This window comes from Pecten maximus, chromosome 12, assembly GCF_902652985.1.
Source record: "Pecten maximus chromosome 12, xPecMax1.1, whole genome shotgun sequence".
NCBI lineage: Eukaryota > Metazoa > Mollusca > Bivalvia > Pectinida > Pectinidae > Pecten > Pecten maximus.
Window position 1 is genome coordinate 3,700,945 of NC_047026.1, and position 19,603 is coordinate 3,720,547.

A 19,603-nucleotide genomic window follows, 5' to 3' on the forward strand; every position below is an offset into this window, starting at 1 on the left:
GAACACACAGGTCTGTGAGCAGATCAGGGATATATATCTATTATCGGAAAATGCTTCGCATCCGAACTTTTCTATCGCAGTTTATTAGAATCTACTTTTAATTATCATAGAGTACCGATACGGTACTATGACATATATGTACACATCAGCGCTGTGCTAAAAATCGTTTGGGTAACGAATTCGCGGATTTTAGTGGCAACGCGAATACAGCTAAAATCAAATCTCGCAAAATATAACCGTAATGCAGTATACTACATAGCATAAGAATAACGTTGTTCAGATATAGTTTGATGCGTGTTACATACATTATGGGAAACGTGTTATGTTGGCAAAGTTGGATCCGGATGTCTCTGTACATTCGTGTCAACTCATCTACAAAGTGTCAACATTACCAAATATAACACGTGGCACGCGTGTCTTACTGAACGTGGGTTTGAGAAGCGAAGCCTTCCTCATTGCAAACCAGATGGATGTGACGAATTACCGGATGTGACGTAATAGCCTGCACTACATACTGCAAGGATGGAGCGAGAACCTATTTGTTTATTATGTACACTAAAATGTGTAGTAATAGATTTATATCCACTTACAAATCAAAAATGTTGTTATGCTGTTAAAAGGGATGAATTAATATATATATTTATATACTAACAAATTAAAACTGCTTTTGTACAGGTAAAAATAATGGATTTATATATACCCTAACAAATTAAAAATGTTATTGTACAGGTAAAAATAATGGATTTATATATACATTAACAAATTAAAACTGTTATTGTACAGGTAAAAATAATGGATTTATATATACCCTAACAAATTAAAACTGCTATTGTACCGGTAAAAATAATGGATTTATATATACATTAACAAATTAAAACTGCTATTGTACCGGTAAAAATAATGGATTTATATATACATTAACAAATTAAAACTGCTATTGTACAGGTAAAAATAATGGATTTATATATACCCTAACAAATTAAAACTGCTATTGTACCGGTAAAAATAATGGATTTATATATACATTAACAAATTAAAACTGCTATTGTACCGGTAAAAATAATGGATTTATATATAAACTAACAAATCAAAAATGTTATTGTACAGGTAAAAATAATGGATTTATATAAACATTAACAAATTAAAACTGCTATTGTACCGGTAAAAATAATGGATTTATATATATACTATCAAATTAAAAATGTTATTGTACAGGTAAAAATAATGGATTTATATATACATTAACAAATTAAAACTGCTATTGTACCGGTAAAAATAATGGATTTATATATATACTATCAAATTAAAAATGTTATTGTACAGGTAAAAATAATGGATTTATATATACATTAACAAATTAAAACTGCTATTGTACAGGTAAAAATAATGGATTTATATATATACTAACAAATCAAAAATGTTATTGTACAGGTAAAAATAATGGATTTATATATACATTAACAAATTAAAATTGTTATTGTACAGGTAAAAATAATGAATTTATATATACACTAACAAATTCAAACTGTTATTGTACAGGTAAAATTAATGAATTAATATATACATACTAGTAGATTAAAACTGCTACAGGTATATATCTTTGAAAAACAAATTCAGTGCAAATATCTAAAATGGTTTTAAATCTTGTTACTTTCACAAGACAATAATAAAAGTTATTAATCACGTCATTTTGATCTTTAATCTTTAAATTGGGAATATATATTCCAAATCTTGAATACGGATTATAACATTTAGACTAAAATCCCAAAATCAAGATTTTAAGTTATAATTTACGGTATTGATCACAGATGCAGAATATTTCAAATCACATATGACACTGCATAGCAAGCCTGGTAAAATTACGATATGTGCTTCCAGAGGATATATATACCGTGCACTTTTGATCAACAATAACACAGTACTGTACGCGGTACTGTAAGCCTAGCTAACGGAATGTCAGACTAACGGTCCTTACTGACCAAAGGCTACTCTCCTACCCGGAAGTCACGGACCAGTGGTCACTCGCTAGGGGCTATAGCACCTGGCACGAATGACAGAAACTCTTACCATTTCTCAGGAAATCATTGGCCAGGGATACACGTCTGTCTTAAAGGTAAAGTTGTTTTTAAAATCATTTTCAACATATTTCTATAAATATCCAAGTTTTTTTTTTATTTTGATTCTTTTTCCCCGAGAGTTATAAACATTCGTGTAGTAGTTTTTCGAAAATTTGTATATTATTCTTTGAACTACTGCAAATATTATTTCAAATGATGAGTTATCGATCAAAATATGTCACCTTTACCGTAGTCATTAAATTAATATGATGTTCATGTGGAACCGTAATTTCTCCTTTATATATGTGTGTCCCTAACTGTCTATTCTGTATCACTTTCTAACTAGCACAACTGTCATATTTCACTGACATTCAATATGTTATGTCGAAAAAAAACATGTCAAATTTGCCTTTAATACAATTTCATTGTCAAACTAAGCTGTCAAAATAGTACCACTGTCAAATTGGCCTGTATAAACAGTGTAATTGTCAAATTGGCCTCTTTAAACAGTATCAATGTCAAATCGAACTGTCAAACCAGCCTCACTGTCAAATTGGTCTCTATAAACATTGTCACTGTCAAATCAAAATCTCAAAAAAGTGTATCTGTCAAATTAGCCTCTCAAAACAGATAGTTTGAGAAATGACAACTGATTCGAGATTTTATATCATCAAGCCAGGAGGATATCAACAAAAAAATCCACCAATGGAATGTTTTCACAATTACTTCCGGAACAGTTTCCTTGTGTTATGTTCTACCAAAGAAATAATGATAGTTTTCCCTCCACGGAAATAGTCAGCTATATGAAGCCATTGAAATATTGATACCTATCCCTCCACGGAAATATTCATCGCTTTGCCGCCATGGAAATATTTACAGCTCTTCCGCCGTTAAAATATTGACAGCAATTTCGTCATATTGAAAGCTTTCCCGCCAATGAAATATCGATAGCTATCCAGCCATGGAAGTTTTGACAGCTATCCCGCCTTGGAAATGTTGGAGAACAAAATTTCGCCATGGAAATATCAACAGTTTTTTCGCATAGGAAATGTTGACAATTGCCTCGCCATGGACATATCGGCTGCTATCTCGCAATGGCCATATTCATCACCATCCTGCCACAAAAATACCCACAGCTGCATGGATGTATAAGGATAAGGATTCTAACCCAAATATCAATCTGCCAAGGATTTGTCGATGATCATTCAATTAAGGAAATGCTGATACATTTATTCTTTCCGTCAAAACACTGTAAAGTATTCCTCCAGGAAAATATCCAAAATTGTTCTATCGAAGATACATCAAAATAGGCTGTTCAATCGTCTCGATGGCAGCAACGAATAAACTGCTTTTGTTTGAATCGAATTGAAATGAACTCAAAATAGAAAATAAATGTGTAGAAATTACAAGCGACATAGCTATGTCAATTATGATCCATATAAATGCCGAAGCATGATGATGATTAAGTGGATTTTCTTTACATGTTATTCTAAAGTTTTTTTTATTTTATTACTTAGTATTCTGTGTATTCCGGACCAAATAATGCCTTTTAATCTTCTAAAGCATGATCATTTCTTCCACTGTCGTCAATAATCTGTTTGATAATTACAATACCGAGTGTTGTTAACCCGAGATTAATCATGTGATTTTACTGTGCCGAATATATGATATTTGTACAATTTCGGGAACCACGAGTGCAATTTTCTAACAGACAATTAGAGTATCGATGTGTTTTTCATTGCGACATCGCTAAACCTCTTTCGAGATGGCAGACTTGGCACAGTGGAAACAGCGCCGGATTTTTTTTTTTTTTCTTCTTCTTCTTCTTCTTCTTCTTGTGAGGCGATTTAGTGCGGTAGATAGTGAGTTTGAGGTCCGGTAAAGGCGCGAGTTGATATTTGTTTTCCTTTATCATTCATGTGTAATTATCGGTGTATTCTTCTTTCGACAGACGAGGCATGTTGGGTAAATTGTGGATTGGCGTGGCAGTCAGTCTCGTAGTAGGGTTAATATGGGTGGCTGCCCAGGAGCCCATCGCACCTGTTCAACAGATACAGGTATGTCGTTAGTTTAAAATTTTATTTGTCAATTTCCATTTAACAATATGTATACAATATATAAATTATACAAAAAGGAATCAGAAATGTTGTGCTTTCTAATGAGCTTTAGCTTAGTGCGTTATGTTGGAGAATAAGACACAATCGCTAATACAAAAAAACATTGAAGTCAAAATTTGAGAATATCATTAAAAATTTCCGGGAAAATACATCTTTTTTTTCTTGTATTTTTTTTTTTTTTTGTATTTGATTTTTTTTTTTTTTTTTTTGTATTTGATTTTTTTTTTTTTTTTTTGTATTTTCTTGTTTTTGTTTTTTTTTTTTTTTTTTTGTTTTGTTGTTTTTTTGCAATTACCAAATTTTAAAACCTAAAATGGCAACTTTATCGAAAATGATTCAACGAGAGAGATTTCTATTTTCACTCAGTCACTCATTTGCGGAACAAAAGGTCACATCTATACAATTCAATGATACACATATTCTTAAGGGGCATCAATATATGAGAATGATGCTAAATTTAAAACACAAATAATATCTACAAATTTGCACAAAAATAGTCATGTAATATACAAAAATGTTTGTTTGGACATGTAGTTCCTTAAAACCACCAATAATTTGCTGTAGATGCTAACAGTTTCTTCCATAGAGTTACTATGTGGTAAGATGCAGTATGGAATAATTCTAATTCACACAAATAACCAACCCTCAAAAACAGCCAAGCAAATATGCTCATAAGTGTCTATAGCACAGGATAGGAGCACTTGTTTGACCGGATTTGACTTTATGTACGTATAAACACTTATTTTGTTTTGATATTGAAATGCAAATGGCGGCTGTAAATAACATTACACAAAAACAGAATTTTATTTATAAATACACTAACTATATTAAACTAATATTCAAAATAATCTTGTCTCAAGTCAAATATCGATAAAACAATATGTATCTGGATTGGCAGTTAAGCACATAGTAATACATGTAATCAAATTTGCAGAGATAAATATCACATTTGGACAGATAAACCCTTTATGTTTTAGGCATTGAAATCAGCGTAGACACACACCAAAGCAATGAGCTAAATTACTTGGAAAAACTTTAAAAAAGTAAAATCAATGTTTACATCTGGTCTAAAAGACTATTTAGTACGATGGGTGGAATAACAGCAATAAAAACTATAATAAGTTCATAGCTGATTAATTTATTTACAAACACCCAAAAACCCATCCACGATATTCTAAAAGAACAAACAGTCTTCAAATTAATATGGAATAACAAAAATGATATATTTTTTAGAAATCAACTAGCACAACCATATGAGGAAGGAGGTCTAAACATGTTAAATACAGAAAAGTTTATAATAGTATTAGAACTATCTTTGGCCCATAGGATGCTAAAATCATACAGAACATGCACTATCAAATCGAAAGTTTGAAAATATAAATACCATAATTACTTATGGAAAATAACTTTTTTTAAACCAACTCAAAGTTAGTTAAAAAAAACTTTTCTGGAAAAAAGTACTGTCAGATTTGTATCTCTTTTCAAACATCAAAAGCTATGGTATGGTAACAACATTAAAATAGAAAAAATTCTGTATAGTTCAGGTGATGGGCAAAACAAAATAGATAAATAAATAAATAAATAAATAAATGAATAACACATATATGATTTATTAGATGAGAACCGTGAGTTGATCCAATCGTATGATTTTTACTGCACAAAACACAATTTTATCTACTAGTTTTACGGACCCCGGCCAAAGTCATCATATCACCATGAAATACAATCCATTACAGATACCGTGCTTTCTCCTTACCGCATTGTCCAACTCATATATAGTATGCAATAAAGAACAAAGAGGTTCTTCTTTATGTAATTTATTAGTAAAAATCTAAAAGCAAACAAAAAATATATAACTAAATGGTCCGAAGAACAAGATTTGATGAAAGACACATCATGTTGGGAAACATTAATATAATTCTATTTAAAACTATTATAGATTGTAAGCTCAAATGGTTCAATACAGAAAATTAACATTAGTACAAATAAATACTTTACACGTGATCGACGTAAGAGACTCGCCACTATGCACTTTTATAGAAACAATTACACACTTGTTTTGGGAATGCAGAATAATTGAAAACTTCTGGGATGAATTTAAGCAATGGCTTTGCAATAAGAAAACTAGACATATACAACTACAAAATGATGACGTTATATTAGGTAATTGAAGGGAAAATAGTTAAAATGTCTCAATACTCTACTACTATTAGCAAAGTCATATTTATAAACAAATACTTGGACATTGTCTTCCTAATACAAACGGCTTTAAAACCGAATTGGACATTTACTTAAAAATATAATGAAAAAATATACAAAAATAATATGGAATATATTATGTCTGGCAATAAATGGACTAAAATAGAAACCATATACTTGTATTTATACATATTTTTACTGTCTAGTCCTACGAGTGAATGCAAGAGTGAAAGTTGTATTAAATTTTTTTTTTTTAAATCTATTTTTATTCAATACATCGGTGGATAGCTCCATATAATAGATTTAATAGTCAAAGGGAGATAAATCTCCACAATATCAATTTTCTATAATTACTGCTGATTTTTCTCTTGTTTGTCCTGTATATATTTTAACTTTTCAACACAATCTACTACTTCTTGGAATAAATGTGTACTATACAATTTAACACTGCTTTGTGTCATATACTGAAAATATCTTACAACCATATGTTTATATCATATTCGGTAGATGCAAAGGATAAATCAGAATATTTCAAAACTGAAAAAAAAACATTTTATCTCAATCAGTGACAATGTGGTTAATTAATGATTTCAGCTGCAAACTAACAACAACAAAAAACAAACAAACAAACAAAAAATGAAACAAAAAAACGAAAACCTTAAACAAACAAAAACAAGGGGAAAAAGTGTTTTACAATCAATTCATAGTTTGTGGATTTTTGTCCATGACAATATTTTATAGGGTCATCATAACAGACGTCACCATACATTAGATTATCTTCTTGTCATTTTCATTGGAACAAGAAGTTCTTTAAATAGTTTCTTGATATTATATGTTTTAATATTACCAACAGCTTCTGGTAATGAATTTTGACGGTCCAAATACCTATTGCGTTTCGGTTAGTTAACTTTCCCGTAATAAGCTCACTCTATGTTTCTCAGTCAGTCATGCGTTATCTCCCTTGCAGGTCTCTCTCCTGTATTACTGTCCTACATGATACCTCTTTAACTGTTTTCATTGCAGGCGATACAATACCGTAATTTCCAACTTATCAACGAGCAACAGAGAAGGATTGCGGGCTGGAGACAATTCTACGTCAACAGACTCCCATACGAATACTTGATACCAATATACTGTAAGTATTATATATAAAACCGACTCCTAAACGAGTACTCGATACCAATATAATGTAAGTATTATATATATAACTGACTCCTAAACGAGTACTCGATACCAATATAATGTAAGTATTATATATATAACTGACTCCTAAACGAGTACTCGATACCAATATACTGTAAGTATTATATATATAACAGACTCCTAAACGAGTACTCGATACCTATATACAGTAAGTATTATATATAAAACCGACTCCCAAAATTACCAAAATTAGTCAGTGGAAGAAATATAATATTACTCATAAATTTAAGATAGTGTAGGTATCAACTAACAACAGCTCCTTCTCGATCCTACTTTGAACAGTTTCACTAACCCCACATTACTGTCAACAGTTTCACTAACCCCACATTACTGTCAACAGTTTCACTAACCCCACATTACTGTCAACAGTTTCACTAACCCCACACTACTGTCAACAGTTTCACTAACCCCACATTACTGCCAACAGTTTCACTAACCCCACATTACTGTCAACATTTTCACTAACCAAACATTACTGTCAACAGTTTCACTAACCCCACACTACTGTCAACAGTTTCACTAACCCCACACTACTGTCAACAGTTTCACTAACCCCACACTAATGTCAACAGTTACACTAACACCACACTACTGTCAACAGTTTCACTAACCCCACACTACTGTCAACAGTTTCACTAACCCCACACTAATGTGAACAGTTTCACTAACCCCACATTACTGTCAACAGTTTCACTAACCCCACACCACTGTCAACAGTTTCACTAACCCCACATTACTGTCAACAGTTACACTAACCCCACATTACTGTCAACAGTTACACTAACCCCACATTACGGTCAACAGTTTCACTAACCCCACATTACTGTCAACAGTTTCACTAACCCCACATTACTGTCAACAGTTTCATTAACCCCACATTACTGTCAACAGTTTCACTAACCCCACATTACTGTCAACAGTTTCATTAACCCCACACTACTGTCACCAGTTTCACTAACCTCATACTACTGTCAACAGTTTCACTAACCCCACACTACTGTCAACAGTTTCACTAACCCCACACTACTGTCAACAGTTTCACTAACCCCACACTACTGTCAACAGTTTCACTAACCCCACATTACTGTCAACAGTTTCACTAACCCCACATTACTGTCAACAGTTTCATTAACCCCACACTACTGTCAACAGTTTCACTAACCCCTCACTACTGTCAACAGTTTCACTAACCCCACACTACTGTCAACAGTTTCACTAACCCCACACTACTGTCAACAGTTTCACTAACCTCACATTACTGTCAACAGTTTCATTAACCCCACATTACTGTCAACAGTTTCATTAACCCCACATTACTGTCAACAGTTTCACTAACCCCACACTTCTGTCAACAGTTTCACTAACCCCACACTACTGTCAACAGTTTCACTAACCCCACATTACTGTCAACGGTTTCACTAACCCCACATTACTGTCAACAGTTTCACTAACCCCACATTACTGTCAACAGTTTCACTAACCCCACATTACTGTCAACAGTTTCACTAACCCCACATTACTGTCAACAGTTACACTAACCCCACACTACTGTCAACAGTTTCACTAACCTCACATTACTGTCAACAGTTTCACTAACCCCACACTACTGTTAACAGTTTCACTAACCCCACATTACTGTCAACAGTTTCACTAACCCCACACTACTGTCAACAGTTTCATTAACCCCACACTACTGTCAACAGTTTCACTAAACTCACACTACAGTCAATAGTTTCACTAACCCCACACTACTGTCAACAGTTTCACTAACCAAACATTACTGTCAACAGTTACACTAACCCCACATTACTGTCAACATTTTCACTAACCCCACACTACTGTCAACAGTTTCACTAACCAAACATTACTGTCAACAGTTACACTAACACCACACAACTGTCAACAGTTTCACTAACCCCACATTACTGTCAACAGTTTCACTAACCTCACACTACTGTCAATAGTTTCACTAACCTCACATTACTGTCAATAGTTTCACTAACCCAACACTACTGTCAACAGTTTCACTAACCCCACACTACTGTCAACAGTTTCACTAACCCCACATTACTGTCAACAGTTTCACTAACCCCACACTACTGTCAACAGTTTCACAAACCCCACATTACTGTCAACAGTTTCACTAACCTCACACTACTGTCAACAGTTTCACTAACCCCACACTACTGTCAACAGTTTCACTAACCCCACACTACTGTCAACAGTTTCACTAACCCCACATTACTGTCAACAGTTTCACTAACCCCACACTACTGTCAACAGTTTCACTAACCCCACACTACTGTCAACAGTTTCACTAACTCCACATTACTGTCAACAGTTTCACTAACCCCACACTACTGTCAACAGTTTCACTAACCCCACATTACTGTCAACAGTTTCACTAACCCCACATTACTGTCAACAGTTTCACTAACCCCACACTACTGTCAACAGTTACACTACCCCCACACTACTGTCAACAGTTTCACTAACCCCACACTACTGTCAACAGTTTCACTAACCCCACATTACTGTCAACAGTTTCACTAACCCCACATTACTGTCAACAGTTTCACTAACCCCACACTACTGTCAACAGTTTCACTAACCCCACATTACTGTCAACAGTTTCACTAACCCCACACTACTGTCAACAGTTTCACTAACCCCACATTACTGTCAACAGTTTCACTAACCCCACACTACTGTCAACAGTTTCACTAACCCCACACTACTGTCAACAGTTTCACTAACCCCACATTACTGTCAACAGTTTCACTAACCCCACATTACTGTCAACAGTTTCACTAACCCCACATTACTGTCAACAGTTTCACTAACCCCACACTACTGTCAACAGTTTCACTAACCCCACATTACTGTCAACAGTTTCACTAACCCCACACTACTGTCAACAGTTTCACTAACCCCACACTACTGTCAACAGTTTCACTAACCCCACATACTGTCAACAGTTTCACTAACCCCACATTACTGTCAACAGTTTCACTAACCCCACACTACTGTCAACAGTTTCACTAACCCCACATTACTGTCAACAGTTTCACTAACCCCACATTACTGTCAACAGTTTCACTAACCCCACACTACTGTCAACAGTTTCACTAACCCCACACTTACTGTCAACAGTTTCACTAACCCCACATTACTGTCAACAGTTTCACTAACCCCACATTACTGTCAACAGTTTCACTAACCCCACACTACTGTCAACAGTTTCACTAACCCCACATTACTGTCAACAGTTTCACTAACCCCACATTACTGTCAACAGTTTCACTAACCCCACACTACTGTCAACAGTTTCACTAACCCCACATTACTGTCAACAGTTTCACTAACCCCACATTACTGTCAACAGTTTCACTAACCCCACACTACTGTCAACAGTTTCACTAACCCCACATTACTGTCAACAGTTTCACTAACCCCACACTACTGTCAACAGTTTCACTAACCCCACACTACTGTCAACAGTTTCACTAACCCCACACTACTGTCAACAGTTTCACTAACCCCACATTACTGTCAACAGTTTCACTAACCCCACATTACTGTCAACAGTTTCACTAACCCCACACTACTGTCAACAGTTTCACTAACCCCACACTACTGTCAACAGTTTCACTAACCCCACATTACTGTCAACAGTTTCACTAACCCCACACTACTGTCAACAGTTTCACTAACCCCACATTACTGTCAACAGTTTCACTAACCCCACATTACTGTCAACAGTTTCACTAACCCCTCACTACTGTCAACAGTTTCACTAACCCCACACTACTGTCAACAGTTTCACTAACCCCACATTACTGTCAACAGTTTCACTAACCCAACACTACTGTCAACAGTTTCACTAACCCCACACTACTGTCAACAGTTTCACTAACCCCACATTACTGTCAACAGTTTCACTAACCCCACACTACAATAATGGCAGTGGTCTAATTATGACAAGCCATTTGTTCACAGGACCAATTGTATTGATATGATCTTACTAGATATACACGTATTAATAAACGTTTTAATAATTATGAAGTTTGACGTAAGATTTTAGTTTTCTTAGATTGATTAAAATGAAGCTTGGGATGACATATTTAGTATTGTCAGAATGGAAAGCTTTGTTGCAACTTATAATTTGTTCATTGAGAAATGACGATTAAATATTCGATCATTTTTGTAAAATATCTAATACGATAATGCGATATCGATTTCATTTACTCAGTACAGACGATGATTCAGAGTAGGTCGTAATCTATAGGGCCAGCTGGGCATTGACAGTCGTGTTAGTGTTGTACTTGCCGAATTGCGCATGCGTGCTGTTACAGCTTCCGTAAATAAATTAGTTGAACGTTATCAGTTTCTGGTAAACCTCTGAATTTATAAGGTGATTTAGTTTAAACAATATTTCATTCAATATTTACATGTCATATATATGATACATAATAATAAAAGGATTCAGAAAAAAGTATGAAAATACTTATTTAAATCTGTCTCCTTAAATAATAGATTGGCGGGTGACAACACTGTATAGCCATTTATTAGTCAAATAGTATAACTTAAAAACAAAACTATTGACAAGAGAGAGAGAGAGAGAGAGAGAGAGAGAGAGAGAGAGAGAGAGAGAGAGGGAGATAGAGGGGGAGAGAGGGGGGGGGGGGGGAGAGGGGAGAGAGAGAGATGTAATGGGACCTAGTGATACTATAGGTACTACATAAGCATAATGACACATAGTAATATAATGTAAATATACAGCACTAGTGACCTCTTGGGACTCGTAAAATAGCACTATTAATTTAAAAAACGTTTGGTTTTTAAAATATAAAGTTGGATGCAATAGAAAATATTTTCATTCTCTTTAATCGATAGATTTGGATCTCCGTATAGGAGCATATCAAAAGTGTAGTCTATTGGTAGATCTACAAAACATTCGTTTCTTACAATGGTATAGTTTGGTCAAGACAATAGAAAGTGTTCAGTGGTTTCATGTGCTTGCCTACATGAACATACAGGGCTTTCGATAAGATTACGACTAAATAGATGGGCATTTAGAGAGCTGCAATTCATCCTCAATCTAGCATGATGAACCTGATCAGAACGTTTCCCATAACTATAATAAGGAGGGACTGTCGGTGAGTGTCTGTGTAGGTATTTTTCAGGTTACTAAGGGAGGGGCTATTTTTAATATCTGGGGGTAGTGAGTTCCACAGGTCAATAGATGAAGGGAGAACAGAGTTTTTATAGAAGTTCGTTTTACAGAATACATTATTTAAGTTATCAGCATCGCGTGTGTTATATTGATGAACGTCCATTCTGCGTTGATGGAGTAAATTAGAAAGGTATGAGGGAGTGAGGTCAAAAATCATTTTGTGTACCTGAACAATTTTCTTCATTTTACGGCGATATTGTAGAGTGTCCCACCCAGTTTCTTCATATAATTTAGCATGGCTTGGGTGATTTATTCACAGTTGTGAATTAACTAAGTACTGATATAACATTTAAAGGTTTTTTTTTATTCATTCAGTCATTATATATCGTATCACATCTCAATAAAGCAACATGATCAAGTGAGATCGTAAGAGTGCGCAATAAAGATAAATCCATGTATTATTGCTGATATACAATTTAAAAGAATTAAACATCAAAATAACTACCAGTATTTATTTCTTTAATTACTTGTTCAATATTTACTTACTAAATGCTTTATATATTTATTCATTAGTTGTCTATTTATTGTCATGGTGGTCAGTAATCACAGATTGGAAAAATTCGCGGGTATATGATTTCGCCAACATTACCTTGACCGCGAATATAGCGAAATTTAATTCCCGCGAATAAAAGCAACTATACAGGATACCCAAGATGTCATATCAGATTTCTCATAAAAGCTATGCAATATATCATAAATGAAAAAGATAACGAAGATACCAAACTTTTTGCAAGTTACAGCCAGCTTAATAATTGAAAAAGTATATTATCCATTCATCTTTTACGTCACAACCAGACCCTCCAACAATCAGTACATTCCAAGACAGGGATGTTGGCAGTTATGGGCTGATAATGACAACTGGACAAAGGCAAATTTAATGTTTGTAATGACAACTTGTAATTAAAAAATATGTATATGTAGAATTAACGGAATTCAAGTTTACCCGCCATTCTCGGCTGTAAGACCGTTAACAGCTATACCGTGTTGTTACGCGTAAAAAAATAGTGCGTAAGATAATAATAAAAAAACCCAGGTAAGAACAATAAATGCAGTACTAATATCTAACACATGAGGATAATACATATTACATTTGTTAAATTTGATTTTCTACAGCAGAAGGTTTATTTTCCATTATTTGATTTTGCCGAGGCCGTAGATATTGGCAGTTAAGAGCTGGTAACGCCCAACTTCAGTTTGGTAAGGTACTATAGTGGCTATGCCATAGAATGAGAAGTATAAAGTAAAAAAAAAATAAAAGATAAAAAGTGGAAGGTAAAAAACCAACATGAACATGAAATATTATCTATTCAACCATTTGTCCGAAATGCGAACTTTTCTATATCGGAGAAGCTGAATCCCGTCGCTAACCGCGTTACGTTACACCGCGAACAAGCATCTCACGATCGATATAAACATTTAACAATTAGACAACATTTAACAATTAGACAACATTTAACAAAATACAATAAACTAATTTCTCCAGTACACTATTTCATCAGCAATAAATCGTGTTCAAAAAGAGGCTTAGCAACGGATATAGTAATAAAAATACAAAGCCCGACTTAAACACGTGTTTGAAATATATTGCACATGTTGAGAATTATTTATGCCCTTTATATTATTATGACGTCATTAACAGATAACCATCTGTAGCTTCACACGATTGTTTACGGTTAAAATCAACCTGAAGAGCTAATGCAATTAAAACATTAGTGTATTTTTTTTTTTTTTTTTTAAATTCAATTTCAACAAATTTTATTGACATGGATGGGAAGTCAATAGGATTAGACATCAGGCATAGCCTATCTTAGTCTTCTCCTTAGAAACAGCAGATGGTAAGAAATACAGACAAATATAATGTATATGTACACATTGATATATTACAAATTAAATTTATTAACTTAAGGGGAAGTAACTCCTTGAGGTTAATAGACTTATTCAATATTGTTTAGGAGAGTAACCCTTTGGCTAACGGTACTTAATTTTAAATACTGGTTTATTATATTATCAGTGAATAATACAAAGCAATAGAATAATAATTACAATATCAAATATTCATATAAGTATGCTGCTAAGCATAAATATTTTGTGATATTGAATTTATCCCCCAAACAGATACAGGTCACACAGTCCATAAATGTCTTTTTGTTCGTGATTTCTCCATTTATATATATACAGATCTAAAGATTTAGAGGGCTAGATTGAAAGTCGGTAAAAAAAGACAGCCCCAATGTAATCGGTTAAAATAACAGCCCCGTTGTAGTCGGTTAAAATGACAGCCCCGGTGTAGTCGGTTAAAATGACACCCCCAAATGTAGTCGGTTAAAATGACACCCCAATGTAGTCGGTTAAAATTACACCCCCGGTGAAGTCGATTAAAATTACACCCCCGGTGTAGACGGTTAAAATGAAACCCCTGGTTTAGTCGGTTAAAATGACAGCCCCGGTGTAGTCGGTTAAAATGACAGCCCCAATGTAGTCGGTTAAAATGACACCCCAATGTAGTCGGTTAAAATTACACCCCCGTTGTAGTCGGTTAAAATGACAGCCCCGGTGTAGTCGGTTAAAATGACACCCCCAAATGTAGTCGGTTAAAATGACACCCCAATGTAGTCGGTTAAAATTACACCCCCGGTGAAGTCGATTAAAATGACAGCCCCGGTGTAGTCGGTTAAAATGACAGCCCCAATGTAGTCGGTTAAAATGACAACCCCGGTGTAGTCGGTTAAAATGACAGCCTAAATGTAGACGGTTAAACTTACACCCCCGGGGTAGTCAGTTAAAATCACACCCCCAGGTGTAGTCGGTTAAAATCACACCCCCGGTGTAGTCGGTTAAAATTACACCCCCGGTGTAGTCGGTTAAAATCACACCCCCAATGTAGTCGGTTAAAATGACACCCCCGGTGTAGTTGGTTAAAATGACACCTCCAATTTTGTCGGTTAAAATGACAGTCCCGGTGTAGTCGGTTAAAATGACAGCCCCGGTGTAGTCGGTTAAAATGACAGCCCCAATGTAGTCGGTTAAAATGACAACCCCGGTGTAGTCGGTTAAAATGACAGCCTAAATGTAGACGGTTAAACTTACACCCCCGGTGTAGTCAGTTAAAATCACACCCCCAGGTGTAGTCGGTTAAAATCACACCCCCGGTGTAGTCGGTTAAAATCACAACCCAGGTGTAGTCGGTTAAAATCACACCCCCGGTGTAGTCGGTTAAAATCACACCCCAGGTGTAGTTGGTTAAAATGACACCTCCAATTTTGTCGGTTAAAATGATAGTCCCGGTGTAGTCGGTTAAAATGACAGCCCCGGTGTAGTCAGTTAAAATGACACCCCTGGTTTAGTCGGTTAAAATGGCAGCCCCGGTGTAGTCGGTTAAAATGGCACCCTTGGTGTTTGGTTAAAATGACACCTCCAATTTTGTCGGTTAAAATGACACCCCCAAATGTAGTCGGTTAAAATGACACCTCCAATTTTGTCGGTTAAAATGACAGCCCCGGTGTAGTCAGTTAAAATGACACCCCTGGTTTAGTCGGTTAAAATGGCAGCCCCGGTGTAGTCGGTTAAAATGGCACCCTTGGTGTATTCAGTTAAAATGACACCCCCAGGTGTAGTCGGTTAAAATGGCACCCCAATGTAGTCGGTTAAAATGGCACCCCAATGTAGTCGGTTAAAATGACACCCCCGGTGAAGTCGATTAAAATGACACCCCCAGGTGTAGTCGGTTAAAATGACACCCCCAAATGTAGTCGGTTAAAATGACACCCCCAAATTGTAGTCAGTTAAAATGACACCCCCAAATGTAGTCGGTTAAAATGACACCCCAATGTAGTCGGTTAAAATTACACCCCCGGTGAAGTCGATTAAAATGACAGCCCCGGTGTAGTCGGTTAAAATGACAGCCCCAGTGTAGTCGGTTAAAATGGCACCCCCGGTGTGGACGGTTAAAATAAAACCCCTGGTTTAGTCGGTTAAAATGACAGCTCCAGTGTAGTCGGTTAAAATGACAGCCCAAATGTAGACGGTTAAACTTACACCCCCGGTGTAGTCGGTTAAAATGACACCCCTGGTTTAGTCGATTAAAATGACATCCCGGTGTAGTCGGTTAAAATGACAGCCCCGGTGTAGTCAGTTAAAATGACACCCCTGGTTTAGTCGGTTAAAATGACAGCCCCGGTGTAGTCGGTTAAAATGACACCCCGGTGTAGTCGGTTAAAATGACACCCCCGGTGTAGTCGGTTAAAATGACACCCCTGGTTTAGTCGGTTAAAATGACACCCCGGTGTAGTCGGTTAAATGACAGCCCCGGTGTAGTCAGTTAAAATGACACCCCTGGTTTAGTCGGTTAAAATGACAGCCCCGGTGTAGTCGGTTAAAATGGCACCCTTGGTGTAGTCAGTTAAAATGACACCCCCAGGTGTAGTCGGTTAAAATGGCACCCCAATGTAGTCGGTTAAAATGACACCCCCAAATGTAGTCGGTTAAAATGACACCCCCAAATTGTAGTCGGTTAAAATGACACCCCCAAATGTAGTCGGTTAAAATGACACCCCAATGTAGTCGGTTAAAATTACACCCCCGGTGAAGTCGATTAAAATGACAGCCCCGGTATAGTCGGTTAAAATGACAGCCCCGGTGTAGTCGGTTAAAATGACACCCCCGGTGTGGACGGTTAAAATAAAACCCCTGGTTTAGTCGGTTAAAATGACAGCTCCAGTGTAGTCGGTTAAAATGACACCCCCAAATTGTAGTCAGTTAAAATGACACCCCCAAATGTAGTCGGTTAAAATGACACCCCAATGTAGTCGGTTAAAATTACACCCCCGGTGAAGTCGATTAAAATGACAGCCCCGGTGTAGTCGGTTAAAATGACAGCCCCAGTGTAGTCGGTTATAATGACACCCCCGGTGTGGACGGTTAAAATAAAACCCCTGGTTTAGTCGGTTAAAATGACAGCTCCAGTGTAGTCGGTTAAAATGACAGCCCAAATGTAGACGGTTAAACTTACACCCCCGGTGTAGTCGGTTAAAATGACAGCCCTGGTTTAGTCGATTAAAATGACACCCCGGTGTAGTCGGTTAAAATGACAGCCCCGGTGTAGTCAGTTAAAATGACACCCGTGGTTTAGTCGGTTAAAATGACAGCCCCGGTGTAGTCGGTTAAAATGACACCCCGGTGTAGTCAGTTAAAATGACACCCCCGGTGTAGTCGGTTAAAATGACACCCCTGGTTTAGTCGGTTAAAATGACACCCCGGTGTAGTCGGTTAAACTTACACCCCCGGTGTAGTCGGTTAAAATGACACCCCCGGTGTAGTCAGTTAAAATGACACCCCCGGTGTAGTCGGTTAAAATGACAGCCCCGGTATAGTCGGTTAAAATGACAGCCCTGGTTCAGTCGGTTAAAATGACACCCTCGGTGTTCACCTTGATAAGGTGTCATTTTACCGAATTTAAATCTAAAAAAATCTGAAAATGTGAAATATATACACTAGGGAAGGTCCAAATACACGTAGACTGTAACAAATTCTCGGGTCCCTTTGATACACACTAGGGAAGGTCTAAATACACGTAGACTGTATAACAAATCGCCGGGTCCCTGTGATACACACTAGGGAAGGTCCAAATACACGTAGACGTACTGTAACAAATTCTCAGGTCCCTGTGATACACACTAGGGAAGGTCCAAATACACGTAGACTGTAACAAATTCTCAGGTCCCTGTGGTACACACTAGGGAAGGTCCAAATACACGTAGACTGTAACAAATGCCCAGGTCTCTGTGATACACACTAGAGAAGGTACAAATACAAGTAAACTGTAACAAATTCTCAGGTCCCTGTGATGAAGGCGAGTGTAACTTTAGTTACCAAAACTTCGCGAATGAAAATCCATTACTGGTTATGTTATATCAAAGTCTATTCACGTACATATTTGACAGTGTTGTCTTTCTTTTCTTTGTATAGTCTTGGTGTTGCTTATCTTACGGAAGCCAGAAGAGCCCACGGAAAGTTGTCCATCTTTGCCTGCAGCTGACACTCTTGGCGTGTTCTGTTGCGGCTCTTTCACTACTTCGGCGACCTGCCAGGCGTCGCCTCAGAACGCACAATGCACGTGGGATACCGGTACATGCAAATATGAATGTAATACGTTCACGACTCAAGTACAATGTGAAGGAGTCGGATGTACCTGGTTCGTGGTGTTTGTTGGTATTTGTACAGTATAAAGCATCGACTATATGGCAGCTGGTCTAGGAGAGGTTTTGTTTTTCATTGTATCAGGAATATCGAAATACAACAAAAAAGTTATTTTCACTGTCGTTGTTTTTTCTTGTCGGTACAGTAAATGATGTGAAGATTTATTTTTTTATGATAAAAAATTTGGGGTTGTAACAAAAATCTGATGCGAAAAAGATATATATATATATATATATATTTCTCTCGGTACAACTACGACAGGAAATTCAAATGTATATCTTCGGATCACCAACACATAGTGTATATGATACATTGTGCTAATAAATAGATATATAACTTAGCAACACAAATGACGAAGGAAGACAATTTTTTGACTCGTGCCCTGACCGGGTCTCGAACTCACGATCTACGGCACCCAATCGCCTAGCCAGAAATACCCGCAGCTTATACCACTGCGCCACATCGGCGTTCTTAAAAAAGAACGTTTCAATGGCGCAGTGATGATCGGCCCGACACTCTGACATGATCATTGTGGAAGTCGTCTATTAGATGATATGAATACCTGTGGATATATATATATATAGACTATTTTTTTC

General features: G+C 36.4%; 1 protein-coding gene across 1 annotated transcript; it reads left to right on the forward strand.

Annotated features, from left to right (window-relative positions):
* The first annotated feature begins 1,977 nt into the window (after nucleotides 1-1,977).
* On the forward strand, nucleotides 1,978-19,119 carry LOC117339573. The gene is made up of 4 exons (XM_033901257.1): nucleotides 1,978-2,113; nucleotides 4,009-4,114; nucleotides 7,397-7,508; nucleotides 18,777-19,119. The coding sequence occupies exons 2-4, from the start codon at nucleotides 4,016-4,018 to the stop codon at nucleotides 19,034-19,036; spliced, it is 471 nt and encodes a 156-aa protein (XP_033757148.1). The 5' UTR covers nucleotides 1,978-2,113; nucleotides 4,009-4,015; the 3' UTR covers nucleotides 19,037-19,119.
* The last annotated feature ends 484 nt before the right edge of the window (nucleotides 19,120-19,603 follow it).

Excerpts from the sequence above, each read along its gene's own strand:
- LOC117339573 (XM_033901257.1), top strand. The coding sequence starts at position 4,016 with ATGTTGGGTAAATTGTGGATTGGCGTGGCAGTCAGTCTCGTAGTAGGG. Across the intron at positions 4,115-7,396 it reads CACCTGTTCAACAGATACAG|GCGATACAATACCGTAATTT; the intron begins GTATGTCGTTAG and ends TTTTCATTGCAG. Across the intron at positions 7,509-18,776 it reads ATACTTGATACCAATATACT|TCTTGGTGTTGCTTATCTTA; the intron begins GTAAGTATTATA and ends TTCTTTGTATAG.